The sequence below is a fragment of the Mchenga conophoros genome, linkage group LG20 (assembly GCF_057382185.1).
Source record: "Mchenga conophoros isolate Kocher_MC1m ecotype Shallow Benthic linkage group LG20, M_conophoros_male_GT1.1, whole genome shotgun sequence".
Lineage (NCBI taxonomy): Eukaryota > Metazoa > Chordata > Actinopteri > Cichliformes > Cichlidae > Mchenga > Mchenga conophoros.
Genome location: NC_140545.1, coordinates 13,173,530 through 13,197,127, shown reverse-complemented (window position 1 = coordinate 13,197,127; position 23,598 = coordinate 13,173,530). Strand labels below are relative to the sequence as shown.

The 23,598-nt window shown below is 40.5% G+C and overlaps 1 protein-coding gene across 2 annotated transcripts in view; it reads right to left on the bottom strand.

The window, feature by feature from the left end:
• The window catches only part of LOC146550494 (plexin-A1-like), a 304,153-nt gene that overhangs the window by 52,151 nt on the left and 228,404 nt on the right, over nucleotides 1-23,598 (bottom strand). For both annotated transcript variants that reach the window (XM_085259673.1, XM_085259671.1), the window contains 6 exons: nucleotides 20,991-21,142; nucleotides 19,008-19,128; nucleotides 18,690-18,826; nucleotides 15,180-15,347; nucleotides 4,623-4,716; nucleotides 3,200-3,436 (listed from right to left, as the gene is read on the bottom strand). In XM_085259673.1, the coding sequence (XP_085115799.1) occupies nucleotides 3,200-3,436; nucleotides 4,623-4,716; nucleotides 15,180-15,347; nucleotides 18,690-18,826; nucleotides 19,008-19,128; nucleotides 20,991-21,142 (909 nt within the window). The remainder of the gene's footprint in view (nucleotides 1-3,199; nucleotides 3,437-4,622; nucleotides 4,717-15,179; nucleotides 15,348-18,689; nucleotides 18,827-19,007; nucleotides 19,129-20,990; nucleotides 21,143-23,598) is intronic.

Below are 23,598 nucleotides of genomic sequence, written 5' to 3'. Positions count from 1 at the left end.
AATAAACAGCGTAGCGCACTCTCTGTGATAACATAAGAGATAGTCAAGGCACATTCGAGCCAAAGCTACAGCACATCGGCGTGACACTGATCTTTAAAGAAATGTATTCTGCTTTGTGTCTTTACAGTATGTGCGCTCTCCATAGAGCTTACTTACGCTTTAAAGCCCATATTTAAAAGGACGGAGTGCACCTTTTGTCTCAACCCGGCTCAGTTTTTTCTCCACCGATTATTTTAATATAATAAATATATTCTCTCCGAAACAGCCGCGTTAATTCCTTTTCAGCTACTCTCGGGCTAAACATTTCAGGTGAGCTGGGTGAGATAATGCAGTGAGGCATACGCACAACTCAGAAAGTCCCAATTAATTTCCCATACTTATATCCAATCACAGTTAATGAAAAAAAAAATAAATAACTGAAAACCAATGTAATCCAAACCTCTAGGCCTGTGCATTTCCATACTGGCCTTTCAGCTCCAAAGAATTAATTACACAAATTGAAAGAACTGCTATTTAACAGACCTCGAGGCTGTGGGCGAGGACGGTAGTCAGTGAAGCTGCTCTTACTTACTGAAGGACGGTTTCTGGCCTTGGTGTGTGTGGACATTTGCTTTCACCTGTCAATTATGAATTTGTGAAGGGTTTTTTTTAATTATTTTTACACACTTGAAAGTTTTTTCTTTTTTCTGTAAGAAGAAAAACAGCTTTTGAGAGTGTGTTTATGTGTGTCCCTCAAAGCTGGTTTAGCCATTATAAACAGAAGAGTTCAGTATGTTTGAAACTTTTGTGGTTAATATGAAAGTAAAAAACCTTGGTAAAAAATGAAATGAATGGTTTAAATTAAAAAACAAAAATATAGTTCTTTGGTTTATTTTTGTGTTCTACAGAGTTCTTCCTTTACAGAAAGTAACTGTCACTCATAACACCCTCCGTCAACGCCAGTTGTCAAATCAGAGCAAAGCAATTGAGCTAGCCATGGCAGGCCTGTCAAGCTTTGAAATTCCTGCACACAAGCCTCTGGGAGATATGCTGACCTTTAACAAGCCTAGAGAGTGCCGTCCTTTGTTGACTTTCATAAACCAAAAGTATAAACACAGAAGTGTAAGATATGGGTAAAGCAAAGGCCCTTTTTAATCTGGTCTAATGTAAAGCACAACCTTTAGCATACACAACCTAGTTAGCTATTTAGCTTTAGCTCGTTAGCTTACTACTTACAAAGATACCTAAAAGTTTCTGTCAGGGTTTAGTACAAATTTTAGTTTTTCTCCTTGGCTCAGAGTGATTGTTGACATGAACTTGGCTAAACACATGGATTAATCATTGCTCTAAAAGCCTGTTCTCTTAACATGCTAACATGCGATAACGTGCCAATTGAAATGCTGTCATTTTAATGAAGTTAATTATTTTGAGGCTCTTGCACTCTGTCACCTTGTAAGGAGATTTGCATGGATTTAGATCTAAATGGTGATATTTATCAAAGCTAATCAATTATCATATTTAAGTAAGTTGTGTGATAGCTTAGAACAGTGACGCCCAAAGTGTGGTGGGCCACAAAGGTACATAAGGTGGACAGAAATAACAGGATTTGAGTTTGAAATTTCTGTTATACAGAAATAAGTAGGCCTATGTATAGTTACATAGTGATATAAATGTATCTATTTATATAAAAAAAAAAAACCTAAAAGTGGTAACAGGAAGTAGCTGGTTTATGATATTACTATTTTTAAATGTATTGTTCTTGCACTGAAGTTTGTTTCCCAGTGGCAGGTCCCATATGGAAAAGAAATAGTAAAAACTTACATGATTTACTCATGAAAGTGGCCACTTTCATTTATATATAAATCATATAAGGCTTACATGATTTACTCATGAAAGTGGCCACTTTCTCATTACTTTCATTTTTTTTTTTTAGTAAGTTATCCAAAACATACAAGTTTCATTATATAATTTTTCAAGGGATCTTATATGTGTTTCCACTCTTGTATGCTTTTCATACAAGTTTCATACAAGACAGATAAAAACTTTATACGATTTATATATATCTTTTCCATATGGGGTGGGTCACACATTGGCCTTAACACTTTGTATATGACTGGGTAGCTTTAGCAATTTATAACTGACAGCCCGTGTTGTTTATGATTTTTTAATACAAATTTCAAGGAAGCATATCACTTTGTCTTTTATTTTGATTGGAGTAAATATTTAAGATTGGCTGGGATTTCATGATTTTTAAGTGGGCCGCTTGACCTCGGGAATGGCTGGTTTAGAACAACAACCATCTAACAATTTTCAGTATCTTACTTACAAACCAGAGTAACATACAAAGTAACGTACAGTAACATGTCATATAAGGCAACACTGTTTCTTTCATCAGATTCTACATGGAACAACAAATACTATCTTTGCAATGTAGCTTTTCCTTTCATCTTTTAGTACAATATATATGACTCCAAAATCAACTGAAAAATGAAAACTGATTTAAAAAAAAGCCTAATAACCATGGGTTCGTGTTTATTTAATCAGTAGTCATTACTTAGAAATGAGAAGGAATATTGTCTATGAAGGTGTGAAAGAAAAATAAAACCTAATAATGACTGATCTCTGATATCTGAGTGGTAAATTAAGAATGTCTTACAAGTGTAGGAGCAGTTATAAAAAAGGCATGGCCTAACAAAAATGTAATTAAATTCTTTTTTTAATCAGACATGACCTGACCGATCGATACAAGCTCGGGGAAACCTTTTAGTCCCTATCAGCCAATACTAGATAAAAACTGTTGATTCCACAATGGGGGGGGGGACTAAATAAATGTTCTCTTTCTACTTCCCACTGCACTGCATGAAAGTCTTTCATATAAAGAGTCAAGTGAAAGAAAAACACCTCTTTATACACCTCCAACCAAAGAAAGTAGTAAATGCGGCAACTTTTAATTCTGTGTAGGTGTCAAAAGCCTTATTCCCATTCTACTTAAAGGTAAGTAAAAGGTGTCCAAAGGTAACATTAATGTGTACTTGAATCTCTTTTATCTTCACAGCTGCATTATGTGTATGTGTATGTGTCCCTGACAAGTTAAAAAGTATATACGAAGCCTGCTAGTACTGTGCCAATGCTAGACAGTGTTAGACAAAAACCTCAGATCAAGCAGACCGAGGAAATAAGCTGAATGGTACAGCCAGCTGGAGAAGTGTTCCTTTCTGACCTTGAGAATAAGTGGCGATGTGGGTTTGAGCTCCAGTATCCCAGAGGGACTCAACGGTTCAAACACCGGGTCGGGGTAGTAGCTGAATGTCTCGTTGACCACCACCAGAGCGTTCACGTTGTCCATGTAGAACCCAATCTCATCGGGACCGGTGCCAGTCTCGGAAAAACCAAGCTCCGAGTCCGCCACTGACGGAGCGAGGCACACCATGACTGAATTGTTATACACTGTGCAGTTCTGAAAGTGAGACATGAAAGAGAAATGTTTTTAGTCCTGCTGTGCAGCTACCATACACAGTCGAATCTAGATTGGGACAAATCCCAAACACTTAAATTGCTAAACACTTAAACACTAATGTTGTTCTAGTTTTATTTACAAGGTGGTTACATGCTGAGTAAAAAAAGGCAGAATTGCCTCTTTTAGAAATAACCCGCAGGCTATAATTTTCTTTTTAAATGGATCTGTTGGGCATAATAACCCATCCTTTTTAAAGTCAATGCCCTGTGAAACTACAATGCTGTTAGGCCTATTGGAAATGTAAATTGGTTGCAAATTTATGATCAACTGTTAATAACGGGCAATGTGCTCCGTGCCTTTGCTTGTACCTGAGAGTGTATTTACACCATTGCTTTGGAGAATACATGAATACATGATGTCATGGCCGTGTTTGCATTAATTTATAAGACTGCTTGGCTACTACGGTCTTAGATGCAACACATTTTATTATTAAATGTAACAGCAAAGTTTAAATGATGCCTTTTTTCCTTGTAATGGATTGCCTATCATACGTATGTCTGCAGTCTTGCAAATAGCAACCCAATCCTGGACTGGAAGTAAGAAAAATGTAACTGTGATTTGTTGTTCAAAAGTCCTTTAAGTGCAAAGTAGCGCTTCGATAAAGAGCTGTTTGAGATGCATCCTGTAGGCTGTTTCTCCTCCATAAATGGCAGCTTTATCCGCAGATTGAAGTGCATTAGTGTTGTTTGTGGTTTAGTCCTTAACCCTGACAACTACAAAGACTCAGCTCACATTGACAATCACCAAAGTCCTTTGCCAACATTGTTAATAGAAGGGACAAAATTCCTCAGCTCTTCAAATAAAGCATGCGTAGCCTCTGATGCTGTCTCTTTTTTTTCTGTAAAACTCTGAACAGTGAGGTGACATTTGAAAAGCGTTATGGCCCGGGGTAGCGTTAGATGTCTGAAGCTGGAGTTGCTGAACGAGGAGTCGTGAGCAACACTCAGAGACAAACTGTCTGCCACCTTCAGCGGCACATAGAAGAAGCTTTTTGGAAATGTGCTGTTGTACACAGAGAGGTCTGTTTCAGAGTATTTGTCAGTTAATGTATGTATCTAGGTGTATATCTGAATAATGTATACTGTAAACACTCTGCAGCTGCTGTGTCAGTCACATCAGTACTCACATGAAAGGACTCTGCCTGTCCATACTTGGCCCTGATCTTTGGCTCTCGGATGGTTGCGAGGTTGGTCCCGCTCACTGTCAGCAGAGTTCCACCACTGTAAAAAAGAAGCGAGCAGATATATATTATCTGCCTCAATCACATGAAGATTACTGCAGTGAGCAGTCATGTTCATATGATTCATTGAAATGAAGTGATATATGCTGGATAGATGGATGATAGTCACCCAGAGGTTTAGACAACAGATAGAATGCTAAATGGACAGGTTCTTACATGCCGTTTTTCTATTCTATCCGAGCACTCAAAGCACTTTATACAACTTGCCTCATTCAAAAACGCACTTTTTTTTAAATGCAAGTGCTTACTATCACATTCACAGAGCAACCAGGGTTAGTATCTTGCCTAAGGATATTTGGCATGTAGACTGGAGCAGCTAGAAATCAAACCGCCAACCTTCTTCTCAGCAGATGACCTGCTCTACCTCTTGAGCTACAGACTCTCCTGGTTGAATAGTGAGAAACTTAAAGTGACTTCTGCTCTCTTAAAGCACAACCACAATCCATAACCTTAACTGTTTTCTACTACAAATATGTTGTTTTGAATAGCTGCTCATTTGTTTATATTTTGCTATATAAAGAAAAATCTTGTCATTTTTTAAAGTGGTCTTGATAGTATACCTGATCAGTAGGGATGGGTACCGGTGTCCGGTGCCATGATGGCACCGGTTCTGACATAAACGGTAGTAACCAGACCGAAAAGCAGCGCACATTTCGGTGCTTTATTTCGGTGCTTTTTTTTCCTGAGCTGTGATACACTTCTAGCCAATCATTTTACGTTTCCCAGGATAGTAGGCGGGGCCAGGTACGTACGTTCAGTTAGAGCAGAGCTACAGATTAAAAATGTCCAAGGCGAAGCGGTCAAAAGTCTGGCTGTACTTCACAGCAAAATATGCAAACTCAGCAGCAACAAGTGCTTTAAGCTGATACTGTGATACTGTCAAAGGAGGTAACACCTCAAATCCGATGAAACACCTGGCGACGCATAGCGTTTTTTTTAAAAGCCGAGAAATGCGCCGTATTTGATAGCTTGCTGCGAGACCTCACACTGTGCACGTTGGGTGGGTTGCCAGTTATCGGACCCGGAGCAACATCCCCCAAAAACCCGAAGAATAGAGTCCTGGCCCCTAGCCCTGCCAGTGTAGCAGAAATGATGAGGATATTGATGGCAGCAGCAGCCGTTCTTCTCTGCATGAGTCGCTTAATGTTGTTCGAGTGTAATTTACGTTGAGTAGGCTAACCACGTTATTACATTAATGCATGTAAGGTGAACTAGCAAACATGATCATAGCTACATGCGGCTGTCTTCTTGTTTGATGGCAGATACTCCCTTCACCCTGGACAAAAAGGCTAAAATGACCAAAGAAAAAGAGGGAAACAGTTAAACATGAGAGGTTTTTGGACAAAGTTTGTGTTTTTTTTCCATTGTTTAAGCACTGCTTCCAGCCAAGAGTGATACCATATATGCCCCATAGCTGCAGAAAAGGCTAACATTGTTATCTTTTTACAAAAAAACAGCTGAACATGAGAGGTTTTTGGACAAAGTTTGTGTTCTCCATTCTTTAAGCACCGGTTCGAGCACCGGTTCGAGCACCGTTTAAGCACCGGCACCGTTTCAAAAGTACCGATTTGGCACCGGTATCGGATAAAACCTAAACGATACCCATCCCTACTGATCAGTTTACCCATTTAACTCTGTTGTATGAATAATTCAAGAATAAAAAAGGCACCTAACTCAAGGGATTAACTAACTTTGTGTCTAAACATAAAAATGAGCAATTTAATTTTTAAATTATATCTTTAGCTGATGCTCTATCTACTGTTTGCTGTTGTAGCTCAGGAACAACAGCAAGGGTCCACAGCTGTGTTTAAAACACAGTGGATGCTCTGTCAGGTTTGGGGCTGCCTTTCAGCCAATGGTGTTGGACATCTTGTCAAAATTAATTAAGTTATAAAAGCAGAAAACATCAGATTTTGATCCACCAAACAATAAAACTGGAAAAGCGTCTGACTGGCAACAGCTTTGGTTTCAGCACCACAATGATCCCAAACATATGCACCTAAACAGAAAAACACTATCACTCATGAATTGACCTCCACCTAATGTTGAACCCTGGACTTTATTTTTATTAAAGAAGTGTAGGATCATCTTTACAGAAGATGGAACAAAAGGCAGCTGACATCCAAAGAAATGTCCTTTGAGAAGCGTGACGAACCACTTAAAGAAAAGATAAGGAAGCTTGCCTAAGAGAGTTCACACTGTGTTGAAGAATTGGGCTCAAACCATTACTTGGTCAATGTTTGTGACTTTACTAGTTTAATGACGGTACACATTACAGTGAACACTTTACAGAGACACGGTGCAGCAAGACTGTATTTTGCTAATTGGAAGTTTAAATTATTCAACAAATGTTTTTCATGATGTTCAAAGAAAGTGTAACCCAGGCAACACACTGCTTAATCCAAAAATATATTTATTTTCGCTTATTACTATGATGTTAGTCTAATTCCTTCAAGGCAGATTTGATTAACATGAAAATTTTTTTAAAGAGCAGAATTAATACCGACATTTGCAGGAACATTTTTTTCCTCCCTTCTTAAAACGGTGCAGTTCGGCACCACTTTCCAGCTTTTTTGTTAAACACTTCGAAAGCTTTCATGAAATGTTGGAACAGTTTGACTACTTTCTATTAATTAAAGGAAGTTTGCTCCAAGCTTAGGGTAGAGTACCATGGGCACCAGGGAGGATTTTAAAAATCATCTTTATAGGGGAATTTACAACACAAAATTAAAAAAGGAGAAACAGAATGTAAGATCCACTATAGCAGGGGTGGGGAACTAAAGGCCTCGAGGGCCGGTGTCCTGCAGGTTTTAGATGTGTCCTTGATCCAACACAGCTCATTTAAATGGCTAAATGACCTCCTCAACATGTCTTGAGGTTCTCCAGAGGCCTGGCAATGCCAAAACTAATCATTTGATTCAGGTGTGTTGACCCAGGGTGATATCTAAATCCTGCAGGACACCGGCCCTTGAGGCCTGGAGTTCCCCACCCCTGTACTATAAATACAAATCTATCTACAGTCACGGTGTTTGCCTTGAGCAGGTGTACTGGACCGAATACAGTAAATCGCCATGGCAGAATTTAGCTGAACTGCCAGGCGTAATTTTTGATACTGTCGGTGTAGGTCAGACCATCTTTGTTTGTTTATTTAAGCTATTTTAAAAATTCTTTATTTTTCGCCATGTCTGACGATGCTTGTCTATCTGGTGGCCAATATTCAACTGCATCTCTTTTTGCTGTTATCCAAAGTGATTGGTGGTCTTCTCGTGATGACCCTCAATGCGAGAGAGTCATGAAGTTCATGGAAAATATAAAACCTTTATCACAGAGGGCTCTTGCCACCTGTAAAGGGAATGGAGTTAGCCTTACATTTTCACAGCTACGCTTAAATTGGATTTAGAAGGTTTTTTCAAACCTTTCTTACCTTCTCAACGCTCACCTTGTTTTGCAGTTGCAGTTTGTGCACCTGTGTGCTGTCTTCCTCTAGAAGATCAGCGCTTTCACCGCTGCTGGGCTATCTGTGCCACTGAGAGATATTGTTTCTAAGACCCACTATCATGTGTCTTTCTACAAGATTCTCACAGTCTAGAGGGGTTTGTATTGTAGTTCCTATCACTGCTGTCTGAAATAAAAGGCTGGAATAAAACCACGTATTTTGAAGAAATCACAAACATCGTATACCTCCCTAACCACACTTGGATGCTAAGGTATTTTTGCAAACCCAAAAACACAGATATCCACAGGATATTTCTATACCATGGTGAATTCTCTAGTTCAACTAGCCAGTGATAAAAGTAAAAACTTCTCAGGGTCTTTTTGTGTGGCTGGCTTGATGCAGAATCTAATACACCTAATTCTCTCACTCAGAGATTCCCAAGCCTGACTGCTGCCTCTGCTATCTACACCTAAAAGACAAGTGTTTTTCAGATTTACTCTCTGTTGCTTGGGAATATTTGGTGGTATCAACTCTGTCGGGGGAAACTGCTGAGGAAGGGATTTGCTTCATTGCCCCTACACTCTTTTCCCCCTGTTCTTCGATCTTGGAAAGATTTAACCCAAAGAACAACTTGAAACAAAGATATTTTGGTGTGTCTTGATCAGTCACCTTTGCAGACTTATAAGCCCTGGGGTTTTAACAGCAGATGGCCAATAAAACTGTAAGGCTTTCCCTGTTCCTTCTCCCGTTACCCTTGCTATCTTACTGCAAATCTTCCATGATCCAAGGTAACGGTTGGTTTTCACAAATCCAAAGATTTTGTGAGTACTCAAGCTGATGAATTTCTCACAATAAATATCCTTTTGACTTTTTATTATTTGTCAAGAAGAGAAGGAATATATTCACTAATTTTAGCTTTTGACGGCAACTTTAAACTCTATGTGCATGCTAAGCTGACAATCTTTCCCGTCTCTGAACCAGACAACATGCAACATGTGCCATGTCCTGTGTACCCATTAAGGCAGGATCTTGTCTATCTAGATTCTTAGCCATCTAAATCATGGTAGTTTTGAGAGCCTGAAGAGAATGTAACAGGACTTCTTTAGTTTTTTGTTTGCTTTAAGACATTTCCCACTAGATGGAACGTGACTCCTAGAACTTTCTTCTATGCCTACTACAAGGTAATAGGTTTTTATTACCCTGAAGTCTCCACCAGTTGTTTTAGAACTGAAGAAGTCTCTTGAATGAGAGGTGAAGCTCTGAAGGCAGGCTCTTCCTATGTTAGTATGAACAGCAGTTCAGTGAGGGGAAGTTAAGGGCTTCCTGCAGGATTAGACAATTGATCATGGCAGCACATCCACAGGATATAATAAATACCATATAGGCAGACACAAATTCTGTCATAGTATTACAGAATTCACTGAGGCATTGGACAAACCTTAGTCCCTCGCCTCAAGTAATCCTTTGTGACGCTCCACCGTGCGCCAGAGCACATTTCATCTGGTGGGTTACCACATATTAACATTGATTTCTGCAATACCAAGGTGTCTTTTTCATAGTCAGCATTAATCTGACACTTATCCAGAATGACTTGGCGTACAAGCACCAACAGCAGAATGAACAACACGGTGAAAAGAAGCAGAGACAGAACCTGTTAATATCTTAGGAAGAGAGTCTGGCTGGCTAACAAGAGACATTCATCTCTCACTCTAATCCAGCGAGACTTACAATAGCGGCAAACGCTAATGATAGGGTGAGACAGGGAGTAAATGATAAAGGTAGACGTACCATCTCTTGCATTGTAGGTATATAAAAGGCTTCGAGCCTGGCTATTCTTCTCAGCTTCTCAGAGTCTTTTTTTCTTTTTTGGCAGGTTGCCCATTACTCGCTTAGGATACCTGATCTCATCCATTCTTTGGATAACACTATCATGTTTAATACGCGATTATAGGTGTTATAGGAAGCATAAAGCCTCTGACTTGTATTTTGACAGCTGACAAAGGTACCAATATTTTTCTGATTGCTCACACTTTTACAAAGTATACACATTAACTCTTTTTTTTGTAATACAGTATTCGTGTCATTTCTTCTACAGCGCTGTACTCTTCAAGAGCCAAATTCGGTTTAAGTAACTGGAAGCGAGACACTTCAATTCACTATGGATGGGTGCCATGAAACTCTGAAACTCTGCCAGTGTAGTAAAAATTAATTTTGTACAAATCAAGTTTGTTCTGTTGAGCAGAAGAAATTTAAGTAGGAAACTTCCATCTAACCTATTTTAATGATTTTTTTAATCTCCTTCATTCCACTTTGAATAGAAATTAGTTTCTGTGTCACGGCCACGGACTGATCTCTCAGCATATTGGTTTGGACAACTGCTTTACATTTAAATGATTAATGTTGTTGTGTCATATATTAATATATTTTCTATATTATATATTTATTTATGTTTAGCTTAAGACCTCATGAATGCAAGATAGTCCAAAGCATCATAATAATCTGAGGCTCTGAAACACTGTTGCATAAGCAGTGCCCCAGTACCTTCAGTATACATTATATATAACATGGACCATGCTTAGCTAACAGAAGGAACAAGTGACCTGGCATATTATTACTGTGGTATTTACAAGGCAGATGAAGACACCTAAGAAAGGAGCCCAGAGGATATTCAAAGAAGCAGATTTTTTTAATTAGCTGTTAAAGTTTGTGCTACAAATGCAGCACAGGAGCAGACAGACTGCACTTCTTATAACACCGGCTGTCCTCCCCTCTCCTCTGCTGCCGTCCTCTTCAGCTTGATGTGTATTTGCTCTGAATCCTTCTGTCCCTGTTGCTCCTATCTTTGTCTAAGTGAGTCTCTTTAGCTCAGGTACATGCTTCAGGGAACAGACAACAAGACAATCAGAATAAACTCCCACAGGTAGCTTGGGAAATCCAGCTACTGCGGTTAGTCTTTCTCTCTCTTTCTTCATCCTTCTCTTGTTTTCTCTGGACTCCTTTCCTTTTTGACTACTTCTCATTTTCTCTAGCATTTTCTGTCACTGTCGGGCAGTAAGAGGAGGATCGGAACAGTTTTTCAAGATTTTGTTTGTGGAGCAGTAAATGATTAAAAACTTGTTTGCAAGTTGAAACTGAACACTGAAGCACACGTGTAAGGCTCAGTCAAGCTACTCTGTAACGGTAAGTTAACAGAGAGTCAAATAGAGAAATCTGCTGAATTTTATTGTGTTGAACAATCCATTTTTGCTAACCCTCGTATGTTGGGTAAATGTACCTGGAAAAAGTTGCGTTCGTTTACAGCAGACTGCAGTCGATGGTATACATACGCCTCTGTGCACCGTGCATGCACCTCTCAGTAAACTACAGCTTAGTGGTGATTTAGACTCACTAAATCAACCTGCTTCTTCCCTGAAAACTGTGGAAATCTGTTAGTTACCAGACTAATCACAAGATTTTCAGTGCAGCACTGTATACCTCTTTGCCAGTTTCTCCTAGTGATTGCTAGCAACCTGCAGCAAACACTGGCCAACCAGCTAAGAAATACACATTTCTCTAGCAACCAGTCGTTTGCAGGAAGTCGCCCAACAGTCTCTGTGTGGCTGGAAAAAACTGCAACTGGTAGCAAATGTTACTGACCGATTAAAACACCATACAAACCCAAGAAGAAAAAGTAAAAGCAATTAAAGATCTACTGCTCCTAACTAATATGTTAGTGTGCACAATCAGTCCTACAAGAGTTTGTAGAAAATAGCCTCAGGTAGCTTTCAGGATTCTGATTTTCGAGTCCTTCCAACAAGACAGTTGAGCGCTTGCACTTTTGAGAATTCCCAACAAGTGCTCTTCTTGACTTTATACACACAAGTGACATTTAACAAATGCTCACCTCGCAGCCCGGCTGCTGTGCTGGTGGCTTGGCATGGACAAACTTTGCCGTGCTACTTCCTGGTCTGACCTTTTTGCTCGTAATTAAGTTGTTGACTAAGCACACACACGTTTAGCCTTGGCAGCTACCACTTTTCACAGTTACCATGAAGCAGCTATATTGGAGTAGAAGTACTAATCAGTTTTGCTCAAAGGCACACTGGCAGTACTCAATGAAGGAGTGGCAAGCCTCCGAGCCATCTGCTGTATTTACTCTCTGTTTGAGAAAGAAATCTGAATATTTTGTTCCAAAATTGCTTCTCTAACCTCTACCACTACCCAAATAAATCTCCCCCAGTATCCCAGATGAGTACTCCTCATTGATTTATTTTTGAAGTGCTCTGTCTTTGTCCTAAATGGAATATCATCAGCCAAGCACAATGGTAATGCACTCTCTCTCTCTGCACCCCTGCTCTCTTTCTCTTTTCACTCTCTTTTATCCACTCTCGCTATCATCTTCCAAGCACAATGATAATGCTCCCCAGGCATGCATGTAGCCGCACAAAGGCAGACAATAAGGCAGATACGAACGGATATACTATCACATCTTACTGGTTCTTTTTACTTTCTACCTAAAGCGACACGTGATGCCGATCGCTGGCTGAAATTCATCATTCAAATTAAAGCTCCTACTGGTTGGAAGCGCCACACGCACTTTTGTCTATCGCAGTTTGCTTGCTGTTTCCGAGGAGCATGAGTTGTTTTCTGGTTTTCTGAACCAGATGGAGGAGGGATCTGGGGCCAAACATCAGGGACTCTGGGAATCAGCGGGGCGTCTGTGTGTATGTGTGCGCGCACGCCTCTTGTTTGCGTGGGATCATCACTCCTGAGTGAGCTTGCTGAAGTAGAACCCCCGTTTTGAGCTTTTACACACACATTCACAGAGGCACCCTCGCAGTGGGTGGGAAGGGCAGTGATTGGGCCTCAGCTGCTTCCTTGGCTGGCCCTACTGGGCAAAAGGGAACTGGGCAGGATTCATCAACACTTTTCTCTAACAAGCTCTGCATCTATCTCCTACAATCTGCTGATGAGTAACAACAGGGAAGGGAGGAGCACAGAAGGAGCAAGAGGCAAGAACAGGTAAAAAAAAACAAGGGGTAAAAAAAGAAAAAAGGCATCACTGCTGCCTATTTAAATATCGAAATGAATTTCAATCAAAGAGAATGAGAAAATGTTGCTCTGGACATAAAGGAACAGGGTTTGACAGGATATGTGAAAGGAAATAAAGTACTACCTTATAAAGTTTAACCACAGCCAAACAACAGGTTATTTTTAACTGACTGGTTTTAACCACACAGCTCTCAGAGTTAAACCGCACAAAAACCCAGTAGGAGCCATTCATCAGTGTGTATTTCGGCTGGCGATAAAAATCGGCACAATATGCTTCCCACATAGGATTAAAAACCTGCGATTAGTCCAAGTAACACCAAACTCAAACAACCTCCCACAGAGGAATAAATCTTAGCTGTAGGGCTGCCACGATTAGTCGACTAGTCACGATTACGTCGACTATCAAAATCGTCGACGACCGATTTAATAGTCGACGCGTCGTTTGAAGCTTTGTAAGATCCAAACAAAAGACACTATCAGAAGTGTGAGATGCTCGAGAATATACTCCGGTGTCCTGTTATATTTTAGATAGCAAGGAGTTTATTAAACTTCACCGAAACAATCTACAAATTTCATTAAAATTTAATAAACTATCATCTTGTCTTTATTTTTAGTTAGCACATACCTTAAAATCTTAAAGCTGTAAGCTAATGATAGTTATATAAGAGCAGATGCCTGCTGGTGCAATAAGCTGTACGCTGTACGTCCAATGGATGCATGATCTGATTAGTCGACTAATCGCAAAAATAATCGGTGACTAGTCGACTATCAAAATAATCATTTGTGGCAGCCCTACTTAGCTGTAATGGAGCTCCAGAAAAACCACAAGGGTGAGAGTGAGTTGTTTCTAGTAGCCTAAGTATCCATCATAAAGCCCAATAAGTGCATGTGTCTGCCCCGTTTGACAGTAAATCTACTTTAATGTGAAATGGTTTGCTTGTGTGTGTCTTCCCCAGTGATGCTGCTGTCATGTTCAGTGCCGAGTAGTGGAGCAGAGTGTTTATTTATTTAGCCGCTGTGTGAAAGGCTGTGGAAATCTGCGCATCGTTTGCATTACTTCTCACTCATCGTTAGCAGATCAGTATTAGATGCCACTTCAATCAACCAATCAAAATCAAGCCATTAATGACCCGCTTTACACGATGAGCTTAAACTCTTCTGTTTTTAGATAAACCGTGCTGCCGCCGCCTCTGCTGCTGCTCATTTCCTCTGCTGAAAACGCCTCACTCGAGCCAGATGAAAAACCTCCGGAGGCACTGTCAATTTACCTCCATCTAAACTAGCTGTCAGAGCTCTCATCCTGCATTTAACTCTGCTCCGACTGCTTCGAGAACACTTCCTCGAATTTGCCAGCGCGATGCTTCTGGAGCACAGGAGTAGTGCAAAAAGCTAGACTGTAATTTCTTTCAGCTGCTAGCTGCTGAGATTATCCAGCCAACATTTATTCGGGATCTGAACTAGACAAAATTCCAGCATGAAAAAATATTTAGGTTCAGTTTTGTGAGCTGTGACCGGCTCCCGGTGCAGACGGCTCCCTGTTATAGTGTTTCATCACTTGGCTCATGCGAGCCCAGCCCAATTTTTACTCTTTAAGTGTGCGCGTGTGTGTATGTGTGTGTGTGTGTGTGTGTGTGTGTGTGTGTGGGGGGGGGGGGGGGGGGGGGGATATGTGTGTATTCACATCATTTATGTTAATGAGAGTGTGGGGAGTGAGTTGGAGGGTGGGGTGGGCTGCTTTTAACTATGTAAAGCACTTTGTGCTACTTTTTTTTTTTGTATGAAAAGTGCTTTATAAATAAAGATTGATTGATTGATTGATTGATTGATTGATTGATTGATTAAAATTAATGTCCCCACAGGACCTCTTCAGAACCACTTGGATATATTCTAGGAGCAACATCTTTGTTTCTATCCCTTGAAAAAAAAAATGCTGCTTACTCAAATTGTAAACTTACAAACACAACACATTAGCTTACCTGGCAATGCTCCAGTCAGGTTCAATCTTCAGAACAGTGGGGTCTTCTGTGTAGTTAAACTTGACTTCTGGGTTTCTGAGCTCTGCGTCATCGATGTCCACCAAGACTGGGGCACTGCCCGAGGCCAGTCCAGCTGGTGTAACGCATACTATCTCACGGGCATTCCTCCTGGACAGACAGAAGGAGGAAAAGCTGACGGAAATCGATTCCAGCCCAAGGACAAGTCTCAGCAAAGTAGAGAGCAAATTATATAACTAATGTTAACATGCTCAAATCAAGGGCTGTATTTTCACATTTCCATTTGCCAGGCTCTGAAAAGATAAAACCTATTTCACCAGAAAAGGTAGCAACCCTTCTTCTGACAGAATAAAGTTTCCGATTGCAGGAATTTTCTAATTAATAAAGAATTATTGGACAAGAACACATATAGAGGGAATAAAAGAGAAGTAAAATTAGGTTTGAGAAGGAAAGTATTCACATCTAACAGAGGAAAAAATCTTAGCAGCACCCTAGCAAGCAGCTAGAAGTGCCTAATCACTCAGAATTATAGAATAAAGAATTGTAATAATGAAGAGGCAATGATTTCTTTCTTGTGCCAGGACATTTATTTCATACCGAGGTTCGAGCAGAAGAGATGACATATTAAATGACTTTTTCTTGTAATTACCAATGTCTGTCCTGTGAAGCCAATTAATCTCATGCTCTTTAACTCATCTTGTAAACTGCCTGATTAGATCATTCTGCTTATAACTAGAGCACTTCAGCTCACAAAATAAGCCAAGTCCTGCTGTTTGATCAGCTTGAGGGCCTCCTGGAACATACGAATCAGAGTTCACAACTTGAGCTTGTATGTGTAAGGCCAAGACAGAGCAAATGTATAGTTGGAACTATCTGTCGCCACTTACACAACTGGGATTAAAGACCGTTATGTCAGTCTATCAAGTGGCAACCTACAGGGCTAAAAAAAAAAGCTAACACTTAAGTGTCAAAAACGACAGCTCCTTTGAGAATGGCCACTTGAGAAAAGCTCAAAAAGCAGGTCAATCCACATAGAGTCACATTACAAAAATGCCTAACTTAACAGCAGAAATTAAATAACTACAGTCTGGATAGAATAAAAATCTTTGTCTCTTTAGCTGATTTGCTAAAGACTGCATGGTTGGTGGGGGTGGTATTAAAGTTATACTTTAATACAAATAACAGACTGAGTGGGCAGGCTGAGTTATAAGTGGTTGCTGAAAGAGTCAGGCTATAGCTGCTAACTGTCTGCTAGGCCTCACCTCACTTAATCTGAGGTGTTTGTATTGTTGGAGCAGTTATTTAACTAATAACATGGCATAGGATGTGGTCTATTATTTTAACAGCCCAGTCGAAAACTTTGTAGTGTGTCTAATTGTAGTGTTTTATTCATATGTTCTGTATGTAGCTTGCTAACATTAGCTAACTTAGCACTCCACCCTCTTATTTATGATACATTTACACTAAAGGATAAACAGTGGCTGTAAACAAAATTATTCCAAACTTGTGCAATGAACTTGTGTTCTTGTTAACTTAGAACAGCTGCTCCAAAGACTGGGACCAGATCTATGAGCACTCGCAGTCAGGTGCTGTTAAAGGTGTTGCACACTCAGCTGATCAGCTGGTTGCCGCAGCTACTTGCAGTCAATCGCCAAATGAAAAAAATCAGAATAAAAAAAAGAAATCAATGCAATTACCAGGCAACAAAGGATTTTTCTTAGTCCAGTGTCTTAAAAGGACCTGCCTTCCCGGTACATTTATCGGTAGTGCCACACCAAAACTCCAGGGTCAATTATCCAAGTCAATAAGCAGCAGTAGCACAAAACTTCTTAGTTTCCCCAATTTACTTTGTCATGCCAGCAAACATGTACCTTCATGAAAGCATAACAAGAAGGCCAAAATGTTGGTATGGTTGTTGGCATGACAAAATAAATAGCTGAAAGTGAGATTTGATATTCATAGTCAGAAGAAGGATGCTGTCCTATTTTTACTTTAATATGACCGAGCCGTTAAATATTCTCATTTGTCATTTAAACCCCCCCAAAAAACTACAACTGACGTTTCAAACTGTCTACATGACTACAAAATTCGGTGATGTTATGTATGTCCATCTTTTATATACAGACTGTCTGAAGACAGCATTTAGGTAACTGCAACAACTCTGAGTCCTTACCCTTGGTATTTACACTGCTTTATTTTAGTCCTGTTGGAAATACGATCAGATCTTGTGGCTCGCGGAAGTGCAGTTGACTTCAAGCGACAAGGGAAACGATAGCACAGATAATGCCTCCATTCGGGGGGGGATTTTTTCCTTCCTTCTGTGTGGACTGCACTTGTACTTGGGTGCAATCTGATCAACCACCTCCCTCATCCAGATGATACACCCAGATTTAGATTATTATTACTAGATTATTAGTAGATTATGATTATTATTATGTTTAAGACTAACTAAAGCACCTACTTTTTTTACATTTAAAAAATTATCTCAACAATCAATAGTACCAATGACAAACACTACAATCCAAAATATTATTTTAAAGCCAAAATAACATTTTGGATTGCAGCCTCGTGCAGTCCTCAGTAGATACATTATCTAATATGTATTTAGCACAGTTAAGCGGTGGCTGCTTTTGTACAGTACAGTACATGTGTATAAGAAAGTATGTGAGCGCACTTCAGTTTGGTGTTGCAGAATCTATTGTGCCTCTTTATATCTCAGCAGCCACACAGGGAGAGAGAGTATGAGGAAAGAAAAAAAAGGATAGAGAATCTACGATATCCAGTCTCCTGAGTCCCCCAGCCTGTAACCATAGCAACCCCATTCAGAAAGAACCCATGCCCCAGCAATCTTCACAAGATGCCACAAACACGGTCCCACAGTTAGGGTGTGACAGATAAAGACAGAGTTGAGGTGAGCAAACAGTCGCGGTGAAGTGGAGTCTGCGGGATTACCGTGAGGACGGAAACGACTGGTGTGACATCAAAGCTAGCGTACGCTCGCTTCAATAGAGATTAGCTATTTGAGGCTAATCCATACATTTGACATGCAAGCAACTGTGGTGATAGTTTGGATGTTTTTTTTTTCTCTCCATGCAGTAGATTAAGGAAAGCCTGCGTGAGAGCAGACAAAGAGGTGCTGAGTGTCTGCGAGCAACAAGCATGCACACACGCTTAATACAACAGACACACACACACACAGAAATAAACCCAGTCTGACATACTGGTTACATGTTTGCACGTGCATGTAATATCTTTATGATAATGCTATTTTTTTCTTTTGCAATACACCACAAAACCAATCTTCAGACAGAGAATCCTTATTTATGCACATATTTCCTTTAAGCTTGATCTGTTTGTTTTTCCCATCATCCTCAGCATTTTCAGCTCTGAGTGTAAATTTATTTTTACCACGTTAAGCATCACTCAGTTTTCCTTAGGGGGTTAGTTTAATACATTTTAAATTTATAGCAACAATAAAAAAAGGAGTCTTACTTTTTGAACTGGCATGGCAGCGGTCCTATGCTGACAGACACGTAGCTGCCCGCATTGAGGTAGCTCCCCTCGATGGTGACACGAGTTCCCCCTGAAATGGGCCCCTGGGACGGCTGGATACGTGTGAAAAAGGGAGTCTGCAAAGAAGAGAGGGAAAAAAATCTATATAAATATTCTAGTTTTTATCAACTTAGTTATGATTTAGTCCACTATGTAATTGTGTTTCAGCAGTGGGAGCGTCTCTTAACTTGTCACGGCCCTCGTGGAGCGGCTAAGATAACACAAGAGTTATTGAAGTCTCCTCGCCGGGATCCTTACCACAAAGGTGAACGGCCGCGGCGACAGGGCTCTGTAGTCGTTGACGCAGTCTCTCACACACACCTCCACCTGAGCCTCTTGGACCCTGTAGCCGGTTGCGTCGTTCAGCAGACACACTATTCTGTTCACAGAGAGAGAAGTTGAAGCAGATGCTTCTTTATTCCTCATTTTGTCACATATTTACAGTATGTAGTGCAGTGCAGTGCAAAAACAAGTGAATGGTCAGTCACGTGGTCACAGTAGGCTTTATGCAGACACCAAAATGCTTCAGACAATAGATCTCAATCTACAGTTCAGGAGTGGTGAAAGACAGTAAAAAAAAAAAAAAAAAAAAGGGAAAAATGTATCTGACTAGGGAGTGGTGCAGAGATGTCAGGAATAATATGTAGAATAACTGATGTGTGTGTAATATTTGAATAGAGATGCCCTCTATCTCAACATGCATCATTTCCCAACTAACTGCACTTCAGAGAGACTGTTTGATCTGCGTGAACTCAATTCCTCAGCCGTGTAGGACCCTGCAGAGGAGTAAATGTCAGTATAGAGGGATGAGAAAAATAAAGGAAAAAGCATATGTAGAGAGTAATGGAGAGGAACGACAGATGGAATTTACAAACGCACAAAAAAAGAAAGCCTGATGTCACTATCTTTTCAGCTGCTGAACGCGGATGCACCTATACACAAACGTGTTCTGGTTGACATTTTTTCCTGTCCTTTGATTGGGCAGGATCAGAGAGGCACAAGCTGCAGCTTCCTCTTTGTGCGTGTCCTTGGAATTATGTTTGATTCTGTGAGAGAGGCATTTAGGTCATCCGCATGCTGCAAATGTATTGATCTGTCTTTGTAGGCTTTGTGAGCTTAGATGCACTATATTGCCAAAAGTATTCACTGGTCTGCTTTCGCACACATATGAACTTGAGCTACATTCCATTCTTAATCCACAGGGTTTAATATGATGTTGTCCCACTATTTGCAGCTATAGCAGCTTTGTGTTGTCTGGGAAGGCTTGCAGTCTCCGCTCTAATTTATCCCAAAAATGTTACATTGAGTTGAGGTCAGGAGTCTGTGCAGGCCAGTCACGTTCTTCCACACTAAACTCGCTCATCCATGTTTTTATGGCCTTTGCTTTTTGCGCTGGCAGCAGTCACGTCGGAACAAGAAAGGGCCATCCCCAAACTGTTCTCACAAAGTTGGGAGCATCAAATTGTCCAAAATGTCTTGGTATGCTGAAGCATGAAGCGTTCCTTTCACTGGAACTAAGGAGAAGAGCCTAACTCCTGAAAAACAAACCCACATCATAATCTAACCCCCCTTCCATCAAACTCTACACTTGCTACAATGCAGTCAGACAAGTACTGTTCTCCTGGCATCCACCAAACCCAGAATCATCCATCAGATTGCCAGACAGAGAAGCGTGATTCATCATGTCGCCAGTGCTCTAGAGTTCAGTGGTGCCGTGCTTTACACCACTGCATCTGATGCTTTGCTTGCTGCACAGCCCCGGAAACCCACTCCATGAAGCTCTGTGTGCGCTGTTCCTGAGCTGATCTGAAGGCCACATGAAGTTTGGAGGTCTATAGTGATTGACTCTGCAGAAAGTTTGCGACTTCCATTCCTCAGCATCTGCTGCCTCTGTTCTGTGATTTTACCTGACCTAGCACGTGGCTAAGTTGCTGTCATTCTCAGTCACATCCACCACCACTAACAGCTGGAATATGTTAGTAATGAAGAAATTTGACGATTGGACTTGTTGCACAGGTGCCGTCCCCTCATGGTACTACGCTGGAGCTCACTGAGCTCCTGAGAGCGACCCATTCTTTCACACATGTTTGTAGAAGCAGTCTGCATGCCTGGTGCTTGATTTTACACTATGGTCATGAATACTTTTGGCAATATATTGTACATGTATGCCTTTTTACACCTATTTTTGTCTGATTGGGCATGCATGGTTACCGTGTGTGTGCATTCTGCCTCTCAACTTACCTTTCGGCACTCACGTACTCGTCTTCAACGGGAACACAGGGCACCTTCCCCAATTTGACGCCCGTCTGGATGTCTCTGAATTGCAGACCCAGGTTTTCCCCCCAGATGGTCACCCTGGTTCCGCCTTGTCGAGGCCCCGTCTCAGGGAATAACTGCACAGACAAGACCACGGGGGACAGATATCAGAAAGGATGAAGTGATTCTTTTTTTGTTTCTCTCTATTCTACATTTGTCCCTAAAATGGTCCTCTAAGACAACATCAGGGCATAAGTGGATATGAAAAACTCCCCCACAAATATGTGCACACTTTAAACTGAGTCATCCACATCTGTGGATTTAGTTTTGATGAAGAAGAATCACCCTTTTGGCTTTGAAAAGCACAGAAAATTTGTTAAATAGAGGGCATAAAACCCATAAACACCGGTATACAGAAGCAAACCAGCATCATCTCTGCTTAATTGAAACTTATTATGGCTGCTTGGCTGCGTCCACGGGGCTGCGGCAGTGTAACGCTCAGTCGCATAGACGAACCGTAATGTGATTTATCTAGCCAGATTATGGCGCGTAACGGGGACAGGTGTGGTGTGACAAAACAAATATGGTGACTGATGGACGGCAGTTGTCACCGACACACACACTCACACACATCAGTAGCAGACACGCACACGCAAACCTAATCCCTAACAAGCATCACGAGGTAATTATGTGTAATCTGTCCATTGCCCGGTTCTCCTGCAGTGCTTGGCTGAGCACATAGCGCGGTGTGGAAAAGCAAACTCAGGGTACGTCATGGCTGCACGGCATTATTATACTACATACAGTAGCCGACAGCAGACCTTGACAAATGGAGATTTTAGCAGCGTGGGGGATGAACAATTTGTCTTCCCAGACATTTAAGATTTAATTCTAAATGTTTACATGGAGCAAATCAACTGAGATCTAAATCCTTTCTCGCACCGTTCTTCAGAAAGAAAGAAAAAAATCAGCAAATGAAAATCAAAGGCAGAACAGCTGGAGTTTAAATGCCTTGCTCAAAGGTAGCATTCTAATTATTGATGCAGGGAATTCTTTCACATTCTGTACAGTTAATGTTACTAAATTGTTCAGGGCTTGCATTAAACAACACCCAGAGAGTGAGTTGCCTTAGCAGTGGTCTGCAGTCCTGGAACGCTTCTTGTTTAATATGGACTGAGGTAATGTGGTCATCAAACTGGCCTGTGGTCATCTTCCACTCAAAAGTGAAATTTCTGTGGTATAGCAATGCATTAGTGTAAACATGAGGGCTCCACAACATTTACACGATTTGAAAAAATACATGTTGTCATCCAGACATCTCGTTCAGGAAACGCCTGGGTTATTTCATGAAGACGCTGCCAAACCTGTGTGCCTGTGACCTGTCACCGCATAAAATCCATTCCATATTATGAAATAAAAAAAATAAAACATGGGGCGCACTGAACTGTTGAGCAGCTGAGCTGATGTCCTACACAAAGAAAGAATATAAAAATACATTCCATGTCTAAAACTACCACGGTTGGTGTCCACAGTTCCCAAAAACGTACATATAGCTGTTAAATGAGATGATGCAGCTTTTTAAGGCAAGGCAAGGCAAGTTTATTTGTATAGCACAATTCAACAACAAGGTGATTCAAAGTGCTTTACAGAGACATTAGAAACAAGAACAAATAAAAAGCATGATAAACTAGCAAATAAACTAACTAACTAATTAACAAACAAACAAACAACAGTATATAAAATCAAAACAGATAAAATCAGAAATAGATAAAATCAGTAGTTAAATGTAAGTTTTGAAATTTAAGCTTAAAGTGTGGATTTGGTGCTTTATTCAAATGCAGCTGAGAACAGGTGAGTCTTCAACCTGGATTTAAATAAACTGAGTGTTTCAGCTGATCTGAGGCTTTCTGGGAGTTTGTTCCAGATATAAGGAGCATAAAAGCTGAATGCAGCTTCTCCGTGTCTGGTTCTGACTCTGGGAACTGATAAAAGACCGGATCCAGATGACCTGAGGGATCTGGAAGGTTCATACTGGGTCAGGAGGTCATTGATGTATTTTGGTCCTAAACCATTCAGAGCTTTATAGGCCAGCATCAGAACTTTAAAGTCTATCCTCTGACGGACAGGCAGCCAGTGTAAAGACCTCAGAGCTGGACTGATGTGGTCCACTTTTTTGGTCTTAGTGAGGACTCGAGCAGCAGAGTTCTGAATGAGCTGTAGTTGTCTGACTGATTTTTTAGGTAGACCTGTAAAGATGCTGTTACAGTAATCAAGCCTACTAAAGATGAATGCATGGACTAGTTTTTCCAGGTCCTGTTGAGACATCAGATCTTTTATCCTTGATATATTCTTGAGGTGATAGTAAGCTGATTTTGTTATTGTCTTAATGTGTTTTTCTAAGTTTAGGTCTGCATCCATCACTACACCCAAATTTCTCGCCTGGTTTGTGGTTTTTAGATGTATAGATTGAAGTTCTCTGGTGACCTGTAATCGTTTTTCTTTAATCGTTTCTTTCTTTAACATGTGTTGCTTGTGTCGATCTCTTAGTTTTAAAATCTGACATACTCTTTTTTTAACTAGAAACATTTAAAGT